General features: G+C 38.0%; 1 protein-coding gene across 2 annotated transcripts in view; it reads left to right on the top strand.

Moving 5' to 3' along the window:
• Nucleotides 1-16,873, top strand: part of NPFFR2 (neuropeptide FF receptor 2) — a 98,128-nt gene that overhangs the window by 59,151 nt on the left and 22,104 nt on the right. Inside the window, exon 2 of one of the 2 annotated variants that reach the window (XM_025386163.1) lies at nucleotides 13,283-13,617. In XM_025386163.1, the coding sequence (XP_025241948.1) occupies nucleotides 13,290-13,617 (328 nt within the window). In that variant the 5' untranslated portion in view covers nucleotides 13,283-13,289. Of the gene's footprint in view, nucleotides 1-13,260; nucleotides 13,618-16,873 lie in introns of those variants that run through there. The other variant, XM_025386162.1, reaches the window with a different exon arrangement.

The following is a 16,873-nucleotide window of genomic DNA, read 5'->3' as shown; positions in this document are numbered from 1 at the left end:
CAGAGGATTAAGTGAATTAATAGGGGTAAACTTTATAACAGAAACTGGTAGAGGTCAAGCATTAGATATATTTTGCCATTATTAAGATGTTATCACATAGCACATTTGATTATTAATATTGCTATAATTCACTTAAATTTTTGTCTGTTTATAACCAAATATGTTGTTTCTAAACTTTTCCTATGACAAAATTACAATGAATATAATGCTTTCATGGCTTTTTACTCATGGATGTATTTATTTCAATAAATTATATTTGTAGAAATGAAAAGGTCAAGTGGAACATAATGCACATTTTAATTTGACTGGCATTCCCAAATTCACTTTCAGTAAGCCTTATCATTGCATCCCTAACACTGTATGAAAATATTTGTTTCCCTGCATCTGTTGTCAGTCAACATCACATATCATTAATCTTTTAAATTTTTGCCAGTGTGAAGGATGTGAGTTTTGATTATTAGAAACATGTTTGCTGTGACTGGGAAAGCATGGGAATAACTGCGTCTAAACAAGGTCTTAGGACCAAATCTTCTGAGCATGTGTGTCCTTGGTCTTATCGGTAGAGGTGTAGTGGATACTGTAGGGTTCAGCTGATCCAAAATCAGCTTCCCAGTTTACCTCAAATAACTCCCCTGGGTTGTCTCCTATTTCTGTATATTGTAACTCTGATCTTGGAGCCATCTCTAAACCCTCCATTTTCATGAAAGTTCTTTCTTGGATGCGTTTTGACCTAGAATTTCCTGCAGTTTTGTTTCTCCTTATTCAACCTTAACAGCCTTCTGTGTTCTGAGCCTTTAAGAACACTCTTCTTTTGTTTTCCAATGTATCTACAGATTGTTTTATATAGTCTTCACTATTTTCTTTAGAACTTTTAATTTAGACTTCACAAAAGGTATTGTTGCATTAAAGTGGTTCCTGTTTTCACACAAATCATTAAAATTGATCATTCTAGTTTGGTACAATATTAATATATCTTGGTTTGTATGGGCAATGAAATAGTAATTCTAATACACACATAATTAATCATTTTTACACATTAATTTGTACATTTTTTAAAATAAGAATGAAAGGATGCCAGAGTAGGATATACCTAGCAATATATTTTCCACTGCATATGCTTATTGTTTTGAAACTATTGCATAGATTGCATGCAAATATCAAACTTTAATGTTTGTACTAAAGAAATTTTTTTCTGTAACAAGCTGTGTGAATATGCTTGTTTATATATTTTTAGATTTTATTTGAAATTTATTATACTATTAAGTAGAATTCCACTGTTAAGGTGATTATTTAATTATAATCTGCTTTCTTTCATAATTTTATCATAGTAAGAAAGCTAGTGAACTTAAATTTGACTACACATGGATATAAAGATGGGGACAATGGACACTGGGGACTACTAGATGGGGAGGGAAGGAAGACGATAAAGGGTGAAAAACTACCTATTGTAGTGACTATGCTCACTATCAGGGTGATGGGATCATTCATATCCTGAATCTCACTATCATACAACATACCCACGCAACAAATCTGCACACATAGGCCAAACCTAAAATAAAAGTTGAAGTTAAAAAAGAAAAAAAAAATATTACTTTTGAAATAAAAAACTAGAAGAAAAATACTTCACTGACACTACAAAATTAAGAGGGAAACCTATAAACAGTTCACTTGAGGCGTAAAAGCATAACAGTCATTTAATCAATGGACTTATTTCTTTTATGGGTATTAGTTTGATTAAATCTTTTGTTCAGGCATATTTATAATTTTATATTATACTGTCACTCTGGTCTTCTACATTGCCTCATTTACTGTACTTCTCTTGTTTGTGTTGTATCTTCTTTTCAGTTTATTTGTAGTTGTTAGGGTCCACCCAACTGAACCGTTTCCCCCTCCTGTAGACCAAAAGTGAAACCTCGTATCCCAAACCTGCCTGTAACTGTCTAACCAGAGGCCAGCTTTTCCAGGATGTGGTCAAGAAAAACTACCTTACACGATAGAACTGGCAAGAAAAACATCTCCAGGAAGCAGCAAGACACCTGGCACAAAGGATCCCCCACCCTTTTCTTTTTCCTTCACCCTGACCCAGTTCTATACCCTATAAAACCTTGCTATATCCTGTAAGCGGGGCTGCCTCCTCTGCTTTTGTCAAGAAGTAGCCTGGCAGGACTCACGATAAATCAGCTTGCCTGAACTTGGGTCTATTGGCCTCATTCCTTTCTCGGCTGTCCTTCCAATTATTCCTTACAGTAGTCAGTTAATTCCTCTTCTTTTTAATCTTCCTAATTATCCTCATTTTTGCATTTATTTTCTGTTTTTGATGCTTTGGTTTAATCTGTTGGCATATGAATACATATTTAATAATCAATTTTTTAAAATGAAGAGGTTTCATCTTTAGAGTTTGCCATTTCTCGTGGTGTAAATCTATCAATCACAGTCAACTTCAAGCAGCAACCATAACATTACTGAATGTGCGTTTGGGCAGAGATGTGCACAATTGGCTCTCACTGTAAGCTTGCTCCAGAACCCCAGTATCTGTATTCCTCATTACCATGAAAGCTGCGACATGGTCTGCTTCATTGTTGTATTCCCCAGTTCTTAGAACAGTACCTAGCACATTGTCAACACAGTCAATATTTGTTAAATCAATCAATGAATGAATGAACAAAAGATTTTCCCCTCACTTCCAAGAAAGAGTACAGTGAACTATTTCCCTGATGGAATGTCCATGTGATTCTGGCCCTTTTCCACCAGCTTCAGGAATCCGATAACGAAAGAAAATGTAAACAATTTTGGTACCCAGTCCTTGAGATCACTTTCTGAAGAAATGATGTTAACATTAACAAATATAAAAGGAACAAACAAAAAGCACACCACACATTCTTTGTTTGTGTCCTGGTAGCACTAGTCCTAAACGCAATATGAGTAAGGTAACAAAAAAGTAAACTGAGATATATTAAAAAAATTTTTTAAAACCAAAAGGGAGGAAGAAAGGAACAAAGGAAGGAAGGGGGAATGGGGAAAGTGAAAAACATATGGAGGAAGGAAAGGAAAATCATATCAAATGTTCATGGAGTACTTACTCTGAATTATGTACCCTTTTATGTGCTTTATATAAATTATGTTATAAAGTTGAAAATATGTGCTCTGGAGCAGAGCTGCACGGAATAAAATCCCACCTCTGCTTTTTACTGATGGTGTGACCTTTAGCAGATTAGTTAATTTGGCCATTGCTTCAGTTTCCTATTTGACTGTCCTACCATAAGACTATAATAAACCAATGCATATAAAAATGCTTAGCACTGAGTCTGACATATGGTAAGCATACAATAAATTTTAACTACAATTATTCGATTAAAACCTAACAACAACACTATGAAGTTTGTATAATTATTATTTTTACTTTTTTGATAAGGAGTCTGAAGCACAAAGAGATTAAATAATTTACGCAAAGTCATGCAGTTATTAATCATGCATCTATCTTCCAGGAAATTTCAATAAAAAACAAGATGTGGGATTTGAGTGTAGGCAATGAGACTCCAGAGCCTAATGTTTTTAAACCCTGTGTTATTACAAGAAGACATGCACGTACCTTTAATAGAAGAAAATTTGAGACAGCAAATGCTTAACAATCAAGAAATTACAAAAGAAAAGAACTACAATCTATGAAACAAAAATTATATGATGAGATTAATTAATGCATTTAACAAATACTTATTGAGCACCAATTATTGGTTCAACCATGCTTTTAGGTACTAAGAATGCAACTGTGAACTGATCTCTACTCTCATAGAATATACTTTATAATACAGTATAAAATGGCATAACAAAATGGAAATGTGGTTGGTAAAGGCAGCAAAAATCTTCAACAGAAAAATAAATATTTTTATAAACCAGTAATTTTTGAAAGATAAGATATAGCATATCAACATATGGAAAATAGGTATCCATGGTAGAGAATATAACAGTGGAAGAGTTAATGACTTCTGACATAAAGGAAGTGCTGAGATGGGAATTTAACAGGGTTTGTTTTCTTTCAGAAAAGAAAATCAATAGGAAAAACATATGCTAATATAGCTAAACAAATTTGAGGATTAAAAAATCTCTTCTATACAATACATAAAAATGCATAGCACCTATAAGAAAACAAAAATATTGGGTTGGATTTGAATATTTTTGTACCAAAATTTCCAATAGATGATGGAGCATGTCTGCAAGGATATGAGCAAAAATACTGGGATCTAAATATGTTGTACATAGTTATTCCTGTCAAAGGGATAAGGAGTTGGTCTCACATATGTACTGACTCAGCAGATAACAATAATTTGGAAACTTTCTGAGAAGCTTTGTAGTTATATACACACTGTAATTACTCATAATACTATTAAATGCAATATAACAATTTAATACATGGAGAAGCTGCCTTACTAAACTATTGAAATAAGCATTGAAAAATCTGAATGTGGCTGGCAAGATGGCCGTACAGGAACAGCTCTGGTCCATAGCTCCCAGTGAGATCAACACAGAAGGCAGGTGATTTCTGCATTTACAACAGTGGTACCCATTGCGTCTCATTGGGACTGGTTAGACATTGGGGGCGTCCCACAGATGGTGAGCCAAAGAAGGGTGGGGCATCACCCCACCTGGGAAGTGCAAGGGGTTTGGGAAATCCCTCCCCTAGCCAAGGGAAGCCTTGAGAAATTGTGCCTTAAGGAATGGTGCATTCTGGTCCAGATACCATGCTTTTCCCATGATCTTTGCAACCTGCAGACCAGGAGATTCCCTCAGGTACTTATGCTACTAGGGCCCTGGGTTTCAAGCACAAAACTGGGGGATCATTTGGGCAGACACCGAGCTAGCTGCAGGAGTTTTTTTTTTCACACCCCAGTGGCACCTGGAACCCCAGTGAGACAGAACCCTTCACTCCCCTGGAGAGAGGGCGGAAGCCAGGGAGCCAAGTGGTCTGACTCAGAAGGTCCCACCCCCAAGGATCCCAGCAAGCTAAGATCCACTGGCTTGAAATTCTCACTGCCAGCACAGTAGCCTGAAGTAGACCTGAGAGGCTCGAGCTTGGTGGGGGGAAGTTTGAGTAGGCAGTTTTCCCCTCATAGTGTAAACAAAGCCTCCAGGAAGTTCAAATTAGGTGGAGCCAACTGCAGCTCAGCAAAGCCACAGTAGCCAGATTGCCTCTCTAGATTCCTCCTCTCTGGGCAGGGCATCTCTGAAAGAAAGGCAGCAGCCCAATCAGGAGTTTATAGATAAAATCTCCCTGGGACAGAGCACCTGGGGGAAGAGGCAGCTGTTGGTGCAGCTTCAGCAAACTTAAACATTCCTGCCTGCTGTCTCTGAAGAGAGCAGCAGATCTCCCAGCACAGTGCTCCAGCTCTGCTAAGGGACAGACTGCCTCCTCAAGTGGGTCCCTGACCCCTGTGCTCCATGACTGAGAGATACCTCCCAGCAAGGGTTGACAGACACCTCAAACAGGAGAACCCCGGCTGGCATCTTGTGGGTGCCCCTCTGGGGCGAAACTTCGAGAGGAAGGAACAGGCAGTAATCTTTGCTGTTCTGCAGCCTCTGCTGGTGATACCCAGGTAAACAGGGTGTGGAGTGAACCTCCAACAAACTCTAAGTAGACCTGCAGCAGAGGGGCCTGACTGTTACAAGGAAAACTAACAAACAGAAAGGAATAGCATCAACATCAACAAAAAGGATGTCCACACCAAAACCCCATCCCTAGGTCACCAACATCAAAGACCAAAGGTAGATAAATACATGAAGATGAGGAGAAACCAGCACAAAAATTCCAAAAACCAGAATGCCTCTTCTCCTCCAAAGGATCACAACTCCTCACCAGCAAAGGAACAAAACTGGATGGGGAATGAGTCTAACAAATTAACAGAAGTAGGCTTCAGAAGGCGGGTAATAACAAACTCTTCCAAACTAAAGGAGCATGTTCTAATTCAATGCAAGGAAGCTAAGAACCTTGAAAAAAAAGGTTAGAGGCATTGCTAACTAGAATAAACAGCTTAGAGAAGAACATAAATGACCTGATGGAGCTGAAAAACACAGCACGAGAGCTTCACGACACATAAACAAGTATCAATAGTGAAATCAATCAAGCGGAAGAAAGGATATAAGAGACTGATGATCAACTTAATGAAATAAGGCATGAAGACAAGATTAGAGAAAAAAGAATGAAAAGGAACAAACAAAGCCTCCAAGAAGTATGAGACTATGTGAAAAGACAAAGACCAAACTTGCATTTGATTGGTGTACCCGAAAGTGACAGGGAGAATAGAACCAAGCGGGAAAACACTTTTCAGGATATTATTCAGTAGAATTTTCCCAGCCTAGCAAGAAAGGCTTACATTCAAATTCAGGAAATACAGAGAACACCACAAAGATACTCCTCGAGAAGAGGAACTCCAAGACACATAATCATCAGATTCACTAAAGTTGAAATGAAGGAAAAAATGTTAAGGGCAGCCAGAGAAAAAGGTTGCATTACCCACAAAGGGAAGTCAATCAGACTAACAGCCAATCACTCTGCAGAAACCCTACAAGCCAGAAGAGAGTAGGGGCCAATATTCAACATTCTTAAAGAAAGGAAATTTCAACCCAGAATTTCATATCTAGCCAAACTAAGCTTCATAAGCGAAGCAGAAATAAAATCCTTTACAGGCAAGCAAATGCTGAGAGATTTTATCACCACCAGTCCTGCCTTACAAGAGCTCCTGAAGGAAGCACTATATATGAAAAGGAAAAACCAGTACCAGCCACTGCAAAAACATACCAAATTATAAAGATCATCAACACTATGAAGAAACTGCATCAACTAACAGGCAAAATAACCAGCTAGCATCATAATGAGAGGATAAAATTCACACATAACAATATTAACCTCAAATGTAAATGGGCTAAATGCCCCAAGTAAAAGACACATACTGGCAAATTGGATAAAAAGTCAAAACCCATTGGTGTGCTGTATTCAGGAGACCCATCTCACTTGCAAAGAAACACATAGGCTCAAAATAAAGGGATGGAAGAATATTTACCAAGAAAATGGAAAGCAAATAATAATAATAATAAAAAGCAGGGGTTGCAATCCTAGTTTCTGATAAAACAGACTTTAAACCAACAAAGATAAAAAAAAAATTACATAATGGTAAAGGGATCAATGCAACAAGAAGAGCTAATGTCTTAAATTTATATGCACCCAATACAGGAGCACCTAGATTCATAAAACAAGTTCTTAGACACATACAAAGAGATTTAGACTCCCATGCAATAGTAGTGGGAGACTTTAACACCCCACTGTCAATATTAGACAGATTGATGAGACAGAAAATTAACAAGAATATTCAGGACTTGAACTCAGCTCTGGACCAAGCAGACCTAATAGACATATACAGAACTGACCACCCCAAATAAACAGACTACACATTCTTCTCAGCACCACATCACATTATTTAAAATTGACCACATAATTGGAAGTAAAACACTCCTCAGCAAATGCAAAAGAACAGAAATGATGATAACAAACAGTCTCTCAGACCACAGTGCAGTCAAATTAGAACTCAGGATTAAGAAACTCACTCAAAACTGCACAACTACATAGAAACTCAACAATCTGCTCCTGAATGGCTACTGGATAAATATTGAAATTAAGGCAGAAATAAGTAAGTTATTTGAAACTGATGAGAACAAAAACACAACATGCCAGAATCTCTTGGACACAATTAAAGCAGTGTTTAGAGGGAAATGTATAGCACTAAATGCACACAGGAGAAAGTAGGAAGATCTAAAATCAACACCCTATCATCACAATTAAATGAACTAGAGAAGTAAGAGTAAACAAATTCAAAAGCTAGCAGAGGACAAGAAATAATTAAGATCAAAGCAGAACTGAAGGAGATAGAGACACAAAAAAATGCTTCAAAATATCAATGAATCCAGGAGCTGGTTTTTTGAAAAGATTAACAAAATAGATAGACCACTAGGCACACTAATAAAGAAGAAAAGAGAGAAGAATCAAATAGACACAATAAAAATGATAAAGGGGATATCATCACTGATCCCATAGAAATACAAACTACTATCAGAGAATACTATATACTATAAACACCTCTATGCAAATAAACTAGAAAATCTAGAAGAAATGGATATATTCCGGGACACATACACCCTCCCAAGACTAAACCGGGAAGAAGTCGAATCCCTGAACAGACCAATAACAAGTTTTGAAATTGAGGCAATAATTAATAGCCTAACAACCAAAAAAAGCCCAGAACCAGATGGATTCACAGCTGAATTCTACCAGAGGTACAAAGAGGAGCTGGTACCATTACTTCTGAAACTATTCCAAACAATAGAAAAAGAGGGAATCCTCCCTAACTCATGGAATGAGGCCAGCATCATCAGGATACCAAAACCTGGCAGAGACACAACAAAAAAGAAAATTTCAGGCCAATATCTCTGATGAACATTGACGCAGAAAACCTCGATAAAATACTGGCAAATCGAATCCAGCAGCACATCAAAAAGCTTACCCACCATGATCAAGCTGACTTAATCCCCAGGATGCAAGGCTGTTTCAAAATATGTAAATCAATCAATGTAATCCATCACATAAACAGAACCAATGACAAAAACCACATGATTATCTCAATAGATGGAGAAAAGGCCTTTGACAAAATTCAACACACCTTCATGCAAAAAACTCTCAATGAACTAGATATTGATGGAACGTATCTCAAAATAATAAGAGCTATTTATGACAAACCCACAACCTATATCATAGTGAATGGGCAAAAGCTCGAAGCATTCCCTTTGAAAACTGGCACAAGATAAAGATGCCCACTCTCCCCACCTATTCAATACAGTATTGGAAGTTCTGACCAGGGCAATCAGGCAAGAGAAAGAAAGAAATGGTATTCAAATAGGAAGAGAGGAAGTCAAATTGTCTGTGTTTGCAGATGATATGATTGTATATTTAGAAAAACCCATCGTCTCAGCCCAAAATCTCCTTAAGCTGATAAGCAACTTCAGCAAAGTCTCAGGATACCAAATCAATGTGCAAAAATCACAAGCATTCCTATACACCAGTAATAGACAAATAGAGCCAAATCATGAGTGAACTCCCATTCACAGTTGCTACAAAGAGAATAAAATACCTAGGAATACAATTTACAAGGTATGTAAAGGACCTCTTCAAGAAGAACTACAAACCACTGTTCAAGGAAATAAGAGAGGACACAAGCAATGATCATGGATAGGAAGAATCAATATCGTGAAAAATGGCCTTACTGACCAAAGTAATTTATAGACTTAATGCCATCCCCATGAAGCTACTATTGACTTTCTTCACAGAATTAGAAAAAGTACTTTAAATTTCATATGGAACCAAAAAAGAGCCCACATAGCCAAGATAATTCTAAACAAAAAGAACAAAGCTGGAGGCATCATGCTACCTGACTTCAAACTATACTTCAAGGCTTTGGTGCCAGTAAACAACATGGTACTGGTGCCAAAACAGACATATAGACCAGTGGAACAGAATAGAGGCCTCAGAAATAATGCCACATATCTACAACCATCTGATCTTTGATAAACCTGACAAAAACAAACAATGGGGAAAGGATTCCCTACTTAATAAATGGTGCTGAGCAAACTGGCTAGCCATATGTAGAAAGCTGAAACTGGACCCCTTCCTTACACCTTATACAAAAATTAACTCAAGATGGATTAAACACTTAAATGTAAGACCTAAAACCATAAAAACCCTAGAAGAAAACCTAGGCAATACCATTCAGGACATAGGCATGGGCAAAGACTTCGTGACTAAAACACCAAAAACAATGGCAACAAAAGCCAAAATTGACAAATGGTATCGAATTAAGCTAAAGAGTTTCTGTGCAGCAAAAGAAACTATCATCAGAGGGAACAGGCAACCTACAGAATGGGAAAAAAAATTTTGCAATCTATCCATCTATCCATCTGACAAAGGGCTAATATCCAGAATCTACAAGGAACTTAAACAAATTTACCAGAAAAAAACAACCCCATTAAAAAGTGGGTGATAGATATGAACAGACACTTCTCAAAAGAGGACATTTATGAGGCCAACAAACATATGGGAAAAAAGTTCATCATCACTGGTCATTAGAGAAATGCAAATCAAAACCACAATCAGACACCATCTCACGCCAGTTAGAATAGCAATCATTAAAAAGTCAGGAAACAACAGATGCTGGAGAGCATGTGGAGAAATAGGAATGCTTTTACACTGTTGGTGGGAGTGCAAATTAGTTCAACCATTGTGGGAAAGAAAACCTCCAACCTCTCAACTATGTATATAGAAAGTTCAAGGAAAAGATCTCAGGTAATACTACAAAAATTGGGGAAGGATAGGTGGTCTGTTGGTTTCCTATTAGTACGGTACCAAGTTGTCACATTTAGTGTCTAAAATAACACACATTTATTATCTTGTAGTTCTGAAGGCCAGAAGTCTGGAACGGTTTCCACTAGGCTAAAATCAAGATGTTGGCAAGGCTGCATTTTTTTCTTAAGGCTCTACAGAAGAATCTGTCTTCTTGCTTTTCTTTTCCAGCTTCTAGAGGTTATTTGCATTCCTTGGCTCACGGTCCTTTTCAATCTTTAAAGCCAGCAATGGCCCATCAAGTTGTTCTCACCTAGAATAGCTCTAATACTGATACTCTGTGTCTCTTCCACTTTTAAGGACTCTCACGATTACATTAAGCCCACGTATATAACCAGGATATCCTATTTTAATATAAGCTAATTAGCAACCTTAATTCCCCTCTGCCGGGTAACCTAACCGGTTTATTCAGAAGTTCTGGAGATTTGGACAGAGACACTTGGGAAGCCATTATGCTACTGACCATAGGTGGTAGGAAGTTTAAATTTTATAACTAAGGACAATAAGCATTCATTCACTTCTGAGGTAGAACGACATTGAAATATTTTACATCTATAGAATTTTTCTAATTTAGAAATTGTCTAATATTTCCTCAGGGTAAGATTATGCATTTTTGACAAGAATATTGCTAAACAGATGTTGAATTCTCATGCATTACGTCAAGGACCATATGATATATTTGCATCTCATCATCCAAACTGTTATCTTGGATCATTTAACTAAGGTGGTATTTGCTCAGTTTTTTCACTGAAAAGTTACAATTTTAACTTTGAAATTAATAAAGTATTTTGTGAGTAGATAATTTCAGACTATGTAACTATCCTGTTTCAAACTTTTGTCCACTGCTTTAAGCAGTCATTTATAATTCTTTGCTGGAACACACTAACAGTGTGGGGAGGTCAATTGTATAAGTCCACTGTCAAATTCATTTTCATTTGTGGGCAGATATAACCTTCTGTTCAATTAATTAACAAGGTGTGCAGAAAAGAGATAACAAGCAGGCCTGAGGCTGCTACCCTTAGAAAAGCCTGCTTGCTAAGTTGGCCTTGGTTGGAGTCTGGGAAGTTAAATAATAAACACTTTCTGTACTGATACACAGGTTTACTTAAATGATGAGTGGCTCACTATGCCTAGACTGTTTGTACAAACAACATGGTTTATGCGGAATATCTACTTTCTGTCTGGGAGTCTGGAATTTTGATGTATGCTAGGAAGAAGATCCCCACTTGATCATTCTCCCAGAAAAACCCTGGGTGTTGAGTCTCTAGTGAGCTTCTCTGGTTGACAACACTTTACGCGTGTTTTCTGTTACTGGAGGAATTAGGCATGTTCTGTGTGACTCCACTGAGATTAGATGCATGGGGCTTATACCTAATTTCCTGCAGTCTTCACCCCATGTACCTTTTCCATTCCTGATTTTGCTTTGCATCCTTCACTTTGATAAATATTAGCTGTGACTGCATTATATGCTGGGTCCTGTGAGTCTTTCTAGTGAATCACCATACCTAGGAGTGGTTATGGGGACCTCTGACATACAGGATTGATTAAGCTGTCTACATTAAGCCATACAGGCTTGGCGCGGTGGCTCACTCCTGTAATCCCAACACTTTGGGAGACCAAGGCGGGCGGATCACGAGGTCAGGAGATCGAGACTATCCTGGCTAACACGGTGAAACCCCGTCTCTACTAAAAATACAAAAAAACTAGCCGGGAGTGGTGGCGGGCGCCTGTAGTCCCAGCTACTCGGGAGGCTGAGGCAGGAGAATGGCGTAAACCAGGGAGGCGGAGCTTTCAGTGAACTGAGATCGCGCCACCGCACTCCAGCCTGGGAGACAGAGCAAGACTCTGTCTCAAAAAAAAAAAAAAAAAAAAGGAAAAAGAAAAAAGAAAAAAATAGACATACAGATTCTACATAATTTCTTGATACATTGTGTGTGAATAGAATTATGCTAAATGAAACCGAGGCAAGTAACCTAGCCCTATATTAAGAGACTCACAATATGGTGGCTGTGTCTGCATAGAGAATCATATAAAAATAACATTTAGGTCAGGCGAGGTGGCTCGTGCCTATAATCCTAGCATTTTGGGAGGCTGAGGTGGGTGGATCACTTGAACTCAGGAGTTCAAGACCAGACTGGACAACACGGCAAAACTCCATCTCTATTAGAAACATAAAAATTAACTGGTCATGATGGCACACACCTGTGGTCTCAGCTACTTGGGGGGCTGAGGCAGGAGAATCACTTGAACCTGGGAGATCAAGGCTACAGTGACCTGAGATGGTGCCACTCCAGTCCAGGTGACAGAGTGAAACCCCTGAAAAAAAAAAATATATATATATATATATATATACACACACACACACACACACACACATGTATATATAATATTATTAAATTAATTGAGTCAGAGTAGAAGTTTCAAAGATGTAGACATTGTATCTTGTTCGGATTATCAGGAAAGCTAGGGGCATGTGAGTCAGCTTTAAATTAATAAGTGGGTCTTGACAGAATATGATACCTGGAGGTAGAGGGAAGGAGAGTTTTGGAAGGCAAGGGAAATGGATAGAGTGCATGCCAAAAGAAGCGAAATATAGAGTGTATTAGAAATAAAATAGAATAATACTTTATTTGGCACAAATTGGAATTTTCAAATGCTCTTGGTTAAAATCCTAATAATTTGAGTGCCTTATGTATAATTCCGTTTTATGTAAAACTTATAGATTATTATAGAAAGACCATAAAACTTCCATGGCATTTTACAAGTGTTCCTCTTAAACTCAGGCACAGAATTTTTGCTTTACTGGTTCCTAATTATGTTTTTCTTTTCTGTCTCTTCTTTGTTAAGGTTCATCATGAATGAGAAATGGGACACAAACTCTTCAGAAAACTGGCATCTCATCTGGAGTGTCAATGACACAAAGGATCATCTGCACTCAGATATTAATATTACCTATGTGAACTACTATCTTCACCAGCCTCGAGTGGCAGCAATCTTCATTATTTCCTACTTTCTGATCTTCTTTTTGTGCATGGTGGGAAATACTGTGGTTTGCTTTATTGTAATGAGGAACAAACATATGCACACAGTCACTAATCTCTTCATCTTAAACCTGGCCATAAGTGATTTACTAGTTGGCATATTCTGCATGCCTATAACACTGCTGGACAATATTATAGCAGGTATGTTGACTTTTGTGCAGTTCGAAGATAATATGAAATATTTGTCCCATATTTCGGCAGCCATTGGCAGGGCTGCTCATTCTTTTGTTTATTCACAGATATTTATGGAAATCCAGGAACTGATTGAGGCACCTGCCCTCATTGGATCTACATTCTGAAGGAGTAGACGGACAATAAACGAATAGTTATATAATTAGAGAATGAGAAGGATTCTGGAGGAAAGTAAAAGTGATATAATAGAAACAGAAAGTGGAGGCTGCTATTTTTATGGAGTATTCACTGGAGGTCATGAGAAAATAAGATTTAGTATGTCTTACCTGAAGCCTTTGAATTTTCTTAATAAAATTCAGGGCACATATAAGATGACAGAACTGTCACTACGAACTATAAGGTCCAAAGAACTGATACATCTGATTTGAGTTAATGTAATATCTTCAATCTAACGTAAGTAGAAATTTAGGCCCTCATGTGGTTAGCTAGAGAGATTTCCAACAGTTTTTGAGAGAAGCTGCAACAATCTAATCTTAATGCAACAATCTTAAGCTTCATTAATCTTTGTTTAATGAAACAAAGATCTTTCAATCTTTGAAAATCTTAATGATTTTCAAAAAGTGGTAGTTTATGTGTGCAACATAAGTAAGTTTACACTGTAAAGCTTAGGGTAGCACCCTATAGTACTTCTGGGCCCACAGAAGTACTTTACCTTACTACGTAGATCTGAGTTTTTGCGATGTTTATCATTTTAAAAATTTCTGTTGAGGATGTGATGAAAGGACCGTTCCTTTGACCCCTTCACGGGACTGGTGAAGGGGCGGTTCCTTTACTACCAGTTTAGCACCGCCTTACATGCTCCTGAAGTGCAGGAAAAATGTATCTCCAGCTTCCAATACACTTTTTGTACACAATACCAGCTTAATAAGTATCTGTTGTGTTCATTAAAGAGCAGTGCTCACAATATTCACATTCCAAATCTATGTAATAAAAAAGAACATCAAAAGAATATCAAATATATTTAGAACAGCATGAGCTATAACAAAGTTCATACATTTTTATAGCATTCAGCATCAATTTACTGAAAAATAGGAAAAGAGATTTCTCTTAAGAGTTTTCCTGTTTCCTTCCTTTCTCTGGAGTGGGACTCAGGGAGAGTTCAGAGAACCAGTTCTGTCAGTCACATACTGCATAGATGTGAGTTTTTGCGATGTTTATCATTCAAAATAATTTTATCGAGGATGTGGTGAAAGGACCATTCCCTTGACCACTTCGCGGCACTGGTGAAGGGGCGGCTCCCTTACTCCACCTGCAACTCTCAAGCCCCTTGTGGGAGGGGGAGCATGCAGGTGAGCGGGTGCAGGAGCTAGGGCAAGTGCTTTTGGGTGCCAGCAGGAACTAATCCTGTGCCAGCCCCACGACTGTGTCTAGCAGTTGCCTGCAACCCCTGGAAGTCCAGAGAGCAGACAGCTAAGTGTTAACCAGCTCAGTGGAGGGTCAGAGTGACAGCATTTGGCACCTGCCCTCTGGGTACCTGAGTTCCTGTCTGGCATCCAGGAAGAACCAGGTCGCATGAACGAATTGAAGGGTGGCAAATGTGGAGAATTTTACTGAGCAGTGGAAGTGGCTGTCAGCAGTATAGAGAGCTGGAACAGGAATGGAATGGAAAGATGATCGATGGTCTCCGGCTGAACTCCTCTCCAACCATAGTTTCCAATGTCCAGCTGCTTTTCTTTTCAATGTTCAGACGCTTCTCGTCTTCTCTCCTCTGCCGCACCACCTGCTGCTGTGTCAGTGGAACCTGGGATTTTGATGGGTATAGGATGGGGGCCGTGGCAGGGCAGGGTGGTTTTGAAAAAGGCAACATTCAGGTGGGAAAACAGGATTGCATGTTCTCACTTAGAGCCACAAGGTCCAAGCTTGAGGGTGGAGCCATTGCCAGGGACTCCGCCCTTTTCTAACTAATATTTTCTTGCCTCACGTCCATATCAGTTACATTATCAAGATACTATGACAGACAAAAAGAAGGTGTACAAATTGATAAAAATTATTGCTATCACTCTCAGGCAAGTATTTTTTAAATTTGACTTCTATTTTTAACTCAGGGGTACATGTACAAGTTTATTACATAGGTAAACTTGTGTCATGGGGGTTTGTTGTACAGATTATTTTGTCACCCAGGTATTAAGCCTAGTACCCATTGGGTTTCTTTTCCTGAGTCTCATCGTCCTTACTCCTTCTACCCTCCAATAGGCCCCAGGGCATGTTGTTCCCCTCTATGTCATCATTAGCTCCCACTTATAAGTAAGACCATGTAGTATTTGGTTTTCTGTTCCTGCATTAGTTTGCTGCAGATAATGGCCTCCAGCTCCATCCATATTCCTTCAATGAACTCATTCTTTCTTATGGCTACATAGTATTCTATGGTGTATATGTACCACATTTTTTTAATTCATCTACCATTGATGGGTATTTAGACTGATTCCATGTCTTTGCTATCGTGAATAGTACTGCAATGAACATATACATACATGTGTCTTTAAAATAGAACAATTTATATTCCTCTGGGTATATACCTAGTATTGGGACTGCTGGGTTGAATGGTAGTTCTGTCTTTAAGTCTTTGAGGCATTGCCACATTGTCCTCCAGAATGGTTAAACTCATTTACATTCCCACCAGCAGTGAAAAAGTGTTTATTTTTCTCCATGATTTCACCAACATGTGTTATTTTTTTACTTTTTAATAGTAGCCACTCTGACTGGTGTGGGGTGATATCCCATTGTGTTTGTTATTTACATTTCTCTAATAATCAGTGATGTTGAGCTTTTTTTCATATGTTTATTGGCCACATGTATGTCTTCTTTTGAAAAATATCTGTTCATGTCCTTTGCCCACTTTTTAATGGGGTTGTTTATTTTTTGTAAATTTGTTTAAGTTCCTTTCCGATGCTGGATATTAGACCTCAGTCAAATGCAAAGTTTGCAAACATTTTCTCTCACTGTGTAGGTTATCTGTTTACTCAGTTGATATTTTCTTTTGTCATGTGGAAGCTCTTTAATTTAATTATTAATAGATTCTATTTGTAAATTTTTGCCTTTGTTGTGATTGCTGTTGGTGTCTTCCTAGTGAAATTTTTGCCTGTTCCTGTGTCTAGAATGGTATTGCCTAGTTGTCTTCCAGAGTTTTCATAGTTTTGGGTTTTACCTTTAAGTCCTTAATCCATCTTGAGTTAATTTATGTACATGGTATAAGAAAGGGGTCTGG

The sequence above is a fragment of the Theropithecus gelada genome, chromosome 5, assembly GCF_003255815.1.
Source record: "Theropithecus gelada isolate Dixy chromosome 5, Tgel_1.0, whole genome shotgun sequence".
NCBI lineage: Eukaryota > Metazoa > Chordata > Mammalia > Primates > Cercopithecidae > Theropithecus > Theropithecus gelada.
Note: the sequence above shows the minus strand (reverse complement) of the source record. Positions and strands in the feature narration are given on the sequence as shown.